The 9,895-nt window shown below is 30.5% G+C and overlaps 1 protein-coding gene across 1 annotated transcript; it reads left to right on the top strand.

Annotated features, from left to right (window-relative positions):
* The first annotated feature begins 464 nt into the window (after positions 1-464).
* LOC133785892 (probable disease resistance protein At4g27220) lies at positions 465-8,983 on the top strand. The gene is made up of 6 exons (XM_062225107.1): positions 465-509; positions 624-2,235; positions 2,277-3,427; positions 3,765-4,190; positions 6,489-6,932; positions 8,279-8,983. Exons 2-6 carry the CDS (start codon positions 645-647, stop codon positions 8,981-8,983), a joined length of 4,317 nt encoding a protein of 1,438 aa, XP_062081091.1. The 5' UTR covers positions 465-509; positions 624-644.
* Positions 8,984-9,895: the final 912 nt, after the last annotated feature.

Genomic DNA, 9,895 nt, shown 5'->3' with positions numbered 1-9,895 from the left:
AAAAAAAAACTCTACTCTTTCTTCAAGCTGCTATTACCCACTTTGAATCGATATTAAAAAAACGTTTTTTTCTCTGTTCATTAGTAAGCTTCAACATCTAGTGGTCAGCAACATCTTTAGAAGAGTTCAAGTAAGTTTTGTTCAAATATTTTATATTTTAAAAGTATTTTTAATATTTTGCAGAAACTCAAAAGAAATTTGGGATCCCACTTTCATCTTCTCAAGTGTTGTTTTTAATTTTCACTCTCTTATTCGTCTTTTATTTTCTACATTATGATAAAAATTATATAAAAAATAAGAGCTTCTGTAGTTTATTCTGTCTTTAGTTTTCCCTTGTCCTCTGTTTGTCACGATATTCCTACTTCGATTTTATCTTATTTTAATTGTAATTTCCACAAAATGTATTTCTTGACTACTTTATAGACATTAATTTCTGAAGAAAAAAAGGGTACTGTTGTTGGCTTAGCTATTGATCTCTCAACTTACAATATCCATAAAAAGACGATCAGGTGTGTGCCTTGCTGCCTTTTCATAAAAACATTTGTTTTGTTCTGGTTGTCAATATTTTGTTAAATTTTATATCGTTGTATAACTTGCTCTTGTATTTAAATTTTACTCACTAGTAAATTGGGAGAGAATCAAGCATGGATTTTGCTATTTCAATTGCAACTTCAATTGTCGCAAAGATTGCCGAGTATACAGTGGCACCAGTCGGTCGACAATTGGGTTATCTATTTTGCTACGCAGGGAATGTAGATTACCTCAAAACTCGAATGCAAGAGCTGAAGAATGCCAGAGATAGATTACAACATCGTGTTGAGGAAGCCAAAAATAATTGTCAAGAAATTGAAGCTGATGTTCAAAGCTGGTTGAGCAGTGTTGATCGGATCTTTGAAGAGGCTGAGACATTTCTTAACCATGAAGGCCATGCAAAGGCTGTGTGCTCTTGTGGATCCCTCCCGCATTTGCTGACGCAGCACCAACTGAGTAGGAAAGCAAAGAAGATGTCTTTCGATGTATGCGCAATCTTCAAAAACAGCAGTTTTGATACGATTTCTTATCATCCTCTGATGGAAAGCTCCTTTGCAATAACCAAAGGCTACGAGACTTTTGATTCAAGGAGGGAAATTCTGGAGGGCATAATGGCAGCTGTGAGAGATGCTAATAGGAGCAGGATAGGCTTGTATGGCATGGGTGGAATTGGCAAAACTATGCTTGCCAAAGAAATTGCTAAACAAGCTGAGAAAGTGGAGTTATTTAGCAAGGTGGTTATGACAACTATTTCACAAACACCTAATATGAAAGAAATTCAACAAGATATTGCTGAAAAGCTCCAGCTAAGTTTTGGGCAAACACAAAGTATGGACGTACGAGCTGATCTACTTCGAACGAGATTGAAGCAGGAAAATAAGATTCTATTAATTCTCGACGACATTTGGAAGGAACTCGATCTAGAAGCTATCGGAATCCATGATGAGTGCAAGATGCTACTAACCTTTAGATATCGAGATGTTTTACACAACTTCATGGGTATTGCTGAGAGTAATATTTTCTTTATTAACGTTATAAACTCAAGGGAGGCTATAAGTTTGTTTAAGAAAATTATTGGAGATATAGTTGAAACTCCAGATTTCAATTCTTTGGCCTATTTGATCGTCGGCGAATGTGCAGGCTTACCAATTGCCATTGCAGCAGTGGCACATGCTTTAAAAGGAAAAGTATTGTCCACATGGGAGGATGCATTGGAACACCTACGAAGCTCAAACTTTAGAGACATAGATGGAGTGGATATGAAGGTGTACTCATGTATAAGGATGAGTTATGATTTTCTCGGAAGTCACGAGGAGGTGAAATCATTGTTATTGCTTTGTGCTTTACATAAAGAAGATCAAGAAATAGGAGTCGAGGACTTGGTGAGATATAGTGTGGGTTGGCGCTTGCTTCAAGGCATCAACACGATAAAAAAAGCAAGAAACAGGGTGAATTCATTGGTTGATAAATTGAAATCTCACTGTCTCTTGTTGGATGGTGAAAATGAAAATTATGTGAAGATGCATGATGTTATTCGTGATGTTTGCATAGTTATAGCATCAGAAGATAAGCATAGGATGAGTAACATAAAAAGTGTTGATGATTTTGCTAGTCATGAAGGATATAAAGCGGCTAAAGCAATTTCCTTACTTGAATATGATGATTTTGGTAAGCTTCCTGAAAATTGGAATGTCCAAGGGCAAAATTACTTCTTCTATCTAGCTGGTCTCTAAATTCAATTCTAGAGAACTTTTTTGAACAAACAAGGGAGCTTGAAGCTTTGGGTATGGAAGGTGCATGTATAAAATCATTACCGACATCCTTTCATTCCCTTCAAAATCTCCAAACATTATGTCTAAGTTATACCAATCTACAAGACGTTTCCATCATTGGGGACTTGAAGAATTTAAAAGTTCTTGATCTATCATACTCTTCCATAAAGCGGTTGCCAAAAGAAATAGGAGAATTATGCCATTTGCAATTGTTGGATTTACAAAATTGTAGACATTTAAAAGTCATTGAGCCGAATGTCATTTCAAATTTGAGACGATTGGAGGAGCTCTATATCCCACAAACATTCCAGGGATGGGAGACTGAAGAAGGTGGTATGAAAGAAAGAAGAAATGCAAGTCTTATTGAGATAAAGAATTTGCAACGGCTAATAGTTTTATATTTAAGCGTAGAAAGTGAAAAAGTTTTACCAGAGGGGTTGTTTAGTGAAAAATTGGAGAGATACCAAATATCTATTGGAGGAATCCATGACTTTGATTATTATGCATGTGGATCTTCAAGGTGTTTGCACTTAAATCTCTGTCAAATGAAAGAATTAAATGCCCTTGGGCTTGTATGGTTGAAGAAAATGTCTGAATATTTATCGTTAGAGAGATTAATGGATGTCAACAATTTTGTTCGTGATCTCGATAGAGAGAATTTTCCTCGATTGAAGCATCTTATGTTTCGTAATAATAATGGAGTTCAGTACGTCATTGATTCTACATACCTGATTCACTCTCATCACGCCTTTCCATGTTTGGAGTCACTAGATCTTGGAAATTTAACAAGCTTGGAAATGATATGCCATGGTAAACTCCCAGTAGGCTCATTCAAGGAATTGAGAGAAGTGGAAGTGAGCAATTGTGATAGATTGAAGAACCTGTTCCCTCTTTCTATTGTCAAACTACTTCATCATGTTACCGTTAGTGAGTGTGAGATGATGGAAGAGATAGTGACTAGTGGGAGAGAAGATGATGAAGCTACCGATAAGATCGAGTCTTTGCAATTGCGCTTTTTGAGCCTAAAATCTTTACCAAACTTTGTCCACTTCTATTGCTCCCAACTAAAGGAAACTTGTGCGTCTTCATTGATAGATTCTTCCAAGCCTTTATTCAGTGGAACGGTACAACTCTTTTTATTATATAAGCACACTTAGTTATACACTTATAAAGTTTGAATTGACAATCTCTAATATTATTAGCTGGTTAACAAGTGTAATGTTTTTTTTGGTAGAATGGAATATTTTATTATTTATTTCTTAAATGGATGAATACTTGAGTGAATAATCACACCTTAATTTCTAACCTTTACTTGAGTGACAATGTAGTGAATACATCTCTTGTTTCGATAAAAAAATAAATAATTAGTTGTTATAGCTAATTATTTATTTTAATTTTTAAATATATATTTTGAAATACTTCAGTCTCAACTAATTTATGCAATTATAATTGGCTTTGTAGGTTTCGCTTCCTGACTTGAAGGAACTGGAGATTTTAAAAATGAATGTAGTAACATTATGGCCAGACCAACTTCCATCAAATTTTGACCTACAAAACTTAACAAGCTTAATAGTAGAAAGCTACAACAAAATAAAATATTTGTTTTGTTTCCCTATGGTTGAAAGGCTTGTAAACCTGAAGATACTTGATGTAGATGATTGTTTGGTTGTGGAAGAAATTCTAATAAGTAGGAAACCAGGAGAAAAAAGAATGTTGCAAGAGAATATTTTGTTATCCAAACTAGAAACTCTTTGGCTCTCCAAACTTCCAGTTTTCAAAACATTTTGTTCAGAAGATTCTTGCATCAAAGAAATGTCAGTTGACGACGATGAAGTGAAGGTCATAGCAAAACATCTCTTCAATGGAAATGTAAGTCATTTAGATTTTTTTTTCTCTTTTCAATTTTTTCTTCATCATTATATATAGATATTCAATGCTTACCATTTTCCAACTGAGACCATTTTTTTTAAGAGTTCAATGTTTAATAATGAAAAGGAGTGTAATACTTTACCTATGCATATGCACAAAATGAAAGCAGTCCAGTAATATATGTCTTCTAACAATATATATCGACAAATGCATCATTATAAAACTATTATCTCGTATATTAAGTAATAAATATATATGAGAAAAATTATTGACAATTGTAAGGAAATAACTACAATTTTTTTTATATGCAAATAAATTATAAAGAAAAAAAAAAGATTAAAACGCTATCCAATTAAAAAAAATAAAAATAAAACAATATATACTAAAGTTTAATACATTGACTAGAAAAAATGTTTTATTGTATTACCTTAGAAAAACTGAAATAATCTTTTAAGAGAAATGTTGAATGTATTTTATTTAATTGTAGTCACAAAAATAAATAATAAAAGAATGTATAAAAATAATACTGCCATTTTTCGACAGTGTACCACATCCATCAAATCTTCAAAGTCCAAAATCATATTCACAATTAATATTGAGGGTTATTAAATATTTTATTTCATTTTAGGAGTTTGGGTAAATATTACATCATGTATACACAAAGTAATGTTCAAGCTTTGATGAGGTCATCAAAATTTATCATATCATCCGCTTTGAAATTATTATTATTATATAAAATAGTCTATTTGAATATAATTAAAAAGATAAAATCTTAAGGGTCTGATTGGTTCGCGATTGAAAAACTATATTTTTGAAAAGTGAGATTCTGAAATGAAAATCTGAATTTAGTGACTAAAAACATGTTTCTGAAAATGTGATTGGTTCAATATGTGTAAACTGTTTTTGAGTTTTAAAAAACATAATCTGTGATTGGTAAAATATTCAAAAATATAACAGAAACAAAATATGTAATTGATTGAGCTAAATTTAAAAATATTTTATATGATATAACATAAACATAATTAAATGGTTTGTGATATTAAATTTTAATTTGCCAACAAATTTAGTTAAATGAAATTTAAAATTAGTGCATTGATTGAATTTATAATATTTGTATATTCTCACAAGTTTTTTTAATCATAGTTATATTTTTTTTGATTAATTAAGCTCTATTATTATAATTAAGCCACATTTATCCAGCAATATAATTTCTGATAGTTATATTCAAATGCATGTCAATTTCTAAATATTGTTAATGTCTTTCATTAGTTGAAAACAACATTAATTATGGCAAAAAAAAAAAACTAAATTCGAAATTAATGTAGAAAAAATATATTTACATGTTGGTAACTTGCTATACCAAGTTACTATGTTGTCAAATCATCATAATTGTTAGTACCAATCTATAGGTAGTAATCACTGAGAAATCTTCCATTTATATATATATATATATATAAGTTGAACTAATATAAAATCAGTCAAGAACTTATTTAAAAACAGGGACACAATATCAAACAAATTCATGATCAAGACTAACAATATCAAACATTTCTCCTTAGAAGTTAGGAAATAGAATTTGCAAAAAAAAAAAAAAGTTTGGAAATAAAGAAAACTTGATTTTAACGTTTTCAATTTTACAACTAAAACTCATACTTTTGATTTGGATTTTATTTTTGGAAACATGCTACCAATCAGGAATTATAGTAGGTCCCACATGTTTTAAAATTTTGAAATCATAAAATCTGACTCAAATACACTACCAATCAAGCCCTAATAGATTCTCTTGACTCTAATATCTTTCACTTTAAATCAAATAACACCTAATATTCTCTGAGTCACAAATTATTACTAAATTAACTTTAATCTTTTGTTGTATGATGGTTTATTAATTAGAAAATGGGCGGAAGAGGGAAAAAAAACATTGGTATTTGGAATGTTCAACATCGTATATTATGACTGGTGTAAATAAATGTCAAAACTCATATTTTAATTTAAAATAAAACATATGAGATTTAATATTGAATTGCACCACATTAAATATTGTTGGACACCATACAGTGTTCCTTAGCAATACTAAAAAAAATAGAGGTGGCAAATGATATCCAAAATACACATTATATATTCAATTCATATCACTTGTTCCAACTATAAAAATAACCAATGTTCTCTAAGGAATTAAAATCAAAACAACATAAGGAATTATGTAAGTATGTTTTTTATAGTCCATTCCCAAAGTTAACTAGAATAAATTTTTATAGTGCATGTGTACATAATGTAAATATACATGTCTTATTGTTCTACTTGTTTTATTTTCAGATTGCATTCCCCAATGTAACTTCTTACATCCACAACTTAAAAGAGTTACAGGTTACAACATGTAACAATTTAAAGTATCTCTTATCATCTGCCATGACACGATGTCTTGTACAACTTAAGGACTTAACAATATCTGGATGTAAGATGATAGAAGTGGTAATAGTTCCTGAGGAATCAGTTGGAAGCAAAGGCATAATATTAGAAAATCTCTTACTCCCCAAATTAAAATTTCTTGAGCTTTTGCATCTGCCAAATGTTATACAATTTTGCGAAGGAGATTGCATTGAATGTCCATCGTTGTCTCATCTAATCATAAAGGAGTGTCCTAAATTGAAGGTATTTATCAGCAACTCCATGACTACAAGGACATGTACTATTAATGACAAAAAGCATGAAGAAATAGAGCTGGTGGTGGCTAGACAAAGTCTGTTCAAAGATAATAAGGTATTCATTTTCTTTGACCTACTAATCATCCACTTATTAATAATATGATGCTTACATGGTTATAGAAAGTAGGTAGGGTAATTTTAATTTCATAACACAACTTCTCCATTCTGTACTATTTAATGATATAAACTATACTACAGTATTATAATGGGTTGGCTAGCTATGTCGGTGGCATAATTCTTTTTAGTACATTATTATTTATTTTTCTAGTATCTTATCATATAACCAGTGTCAGAGTTAGTATAATATATAAATGAACTAAAAATATTTTTAATAAAATTTATGCTAATTTATGTATAAATTTTTTTTATTCAAATAACATACAATGTACGTTTGCATAGTTTTATTTATAATATTTATTAATTAAATTTGTATCATTGTCATATAAATTTCAAATAAATAAACAATATTATGTATTAAAGAATGATATATAAACATACTAAATGAAAAATTAAACAAAAACACTATTTATAATTTTTTTAAATATACATATATATAATATGATAACTTTTTTAAATATAAATGATAATTTTTTAATAAAAATTAAAATTATGCATTATATATTATTATAATGATATTTTATAATATTTAAATTTTTATTGATATAAGCATTAAACATTTAATTTTATATTAAATATTATTATAATAATAATATTTTATAGCATTTACATTTATAATACTATAATTATTAAAAATGTAGTCTTGTATAATGATATTTTATAATCGCTGAATTTGAATTTATATTAATTATTATTATAATAATGATATTTTATAATATTTGAATTTATATTAATATAATTGATAAATATCTATTTTTAAGTTAGTTTTAATGATATATTTTGTTAAATATTAAGTTAAAATTATCAAAGCAAACAGTTAAAGATAAAAAATTTTGTTATCTGCATACTTTTTATATTTAAGATATATTAATTATTTTTAAAAAAAATACATAATAAAAAAAAAGTCATGGGACTGTAGCTACCCAAATCCTTCTAGCTCCGTCATTGCCTGTATATGATTAATTTTATAAGATAATTTAATTTACACAAAAAATCTTTATTGGGACTATTTAAACCACACAACAAAACGAAAAAGTGCAACAAAAAAAACAAAAAAGGTCTTCTATAAAAAACATTTATATTTCAAAACAAATATTATTCCTTGTTATTTGTTATTTTTCTTAAAGATGACACAATTTAAATTTGCATATTCAAAATACTAAGATAACAAATCTTGTTGGCGATGCAAGTATATATCCTGAATTGAATTATTGTATTTTATAACTGTTTTCCCAAATTAATTAATTTGTTTAATACATTATTTATCATTTGTTCGTTTTGTAGGTCATTTTTCCTAACCTAAAAGATTTGACTACTGATTGGAGTGAAGCAATAGAGGAGATATTTGACATGAGTCAATCTTCAATGATGTCCATCTTTGGCAACCTTTCCGAACTAGACTTGACCTACTCATCCCCTGAGAAACCAATTGCTCTATCAAATTTCAACTTCCTTCAGAATTATCATAATATTGATACACTTGTGTTGAGAGATTTTTGTGTGGATGGGCATCAACATCACCAACAACAACAACCTGGAGATGGTGAGACTTATGAACTGGTCAACACAAGTTTAAAGACACTGGGTATTTACAATGCTCGTATGATGAATCATCTGTTTGGAGACCCAGAATATGCTCAACCAACAAATTCTTTTGTCTTTCAAAACTTGGAATCTCTATATGTTCGGGAATGTGGCAGATTACAGAGCTTTGCACCATCGTTTATGTCTTTCCACAAATTGAAAACTCTTAGAGTATCAGAATGCCATGGGCTGACGTATCTGTTCGCCTCCTCAACCGCAACGAGTCTAGTACATCTCAAAAGAATGAGCATAACTAATTGCAAACGAATGAGGGAGATTATTAATAGAGATTATTATAAGGAAGGTCAAATAGTAGAAAGTGAACACCATGAGTTTGTTTTCCAGAAATTGGAGAAATTAAAGCTTCGTGATTTACCCTGTCTTGAAAGCTTCTACTCTGAATAAACTTATGAGTTTTCCAAATTTGAAAAAAATATCTTTGGAGGGATGCCATGAGATGAGGAGATTTTCACATGGAAATATATGTACCTCCACACTATTCAACAAAATTGTAAGGACCGTTGGACACCATCTATTTCCCCATTGGTATGATATTGTCCGCTTTGGGCCTAAGCCCTCACGAATTTGTTTTTGGGCCAAAAGGCCTCATTCCAATGGAGATGGTGTCCAACTTTATATACCCAAGATCCTTCCCATTTCTAGCCAATGTGGGACTTTGGTTGTACACCCAACAATCCTCCCCTCAAACAAATGACCACCTTGCCTCCCCTCAAATGATTACAGATCTAAACTTGAATCCCTCGATTCCAACACTCAAGATCCCCTTGAGTAAGCTAGATGAATCCCTTCACCAGCTAGATTCGAAATCCCTTCGAATCATATCTGAACCTCTGATGGCTCTAGCAGCAAGCTTCACCTCCTTTGTTTGGAAATCCGAGGAGACATTCACATGGCTAATTTTGGAACCTGGCTCTGATACCACTTGTGAGAACTTTGCTTGATATCTGAAATGAACACAATACACACACAGCAAAAGGACACAAGAAAAGTAATGACAGAAAGAAAGAAAACAGAAACAAAGTTACTTGGTTCAGAGATTCCAATTAGGAACTCCTACATCCAAGGCAGGGAACTTATCTTCCCTATGTCGATTCCAACTAAGTCCTATAGAAATGCCAGTCAAGGTGGAGTTTGTTAATGTGTGACTTGCATTTCTTGACTGTTAGTTAAAACCGTTATCTTGGGCTGCAGACCAAGTGATTGTTATTATTCTGGTAAGTCAAGTTAAATCAAGTTAGTTAGTTAAGGTATCTATTGGTCTTTGTTTGTAAGCCTTATATCTATAAAAGGCATAGA

This window comes from Humulus lupulus, chromosome 6 (assembly GCF_963169125.1).
Source record: "Humulus lupulus chromosome 6, drHumLupu1.1, whole genome shotgun sequence".
Lineage (NCBI taxonomy): Eukaryota > Viridiplantae > Streptophyta > Magnoliopsida > Rosales > Cannabaceae > Humulus > Humulus lupulus.
Note: the sequence above shows the minus strand (reverse complement) of the source record. Positions and strands in the feature narration are given on the sequence as shown.

Coding starts and splice junctions, on each gene's coding strand:
- LOC133785892 (XM_062225107.1), top strand. CDS start 645: ATGGATTTTGCTATTTCAATTGCAACTTCAATTGTCGCAAAGATTGCC. Junction 4,191..6,488: donor ATGTAAGTCATTTAGATTTT/TTTTTCTCTTTT, acceptor TTTTATTTTCAG/ATTGCATTCCCCAATGTAAC. Junction 6,933..8,278: donor GTCTGTTCAAAGATAATAAG/GTATTCATTTTC, acceptor TTCGTTTTGTAG/GTCATTTTTCCTAACCTAAA.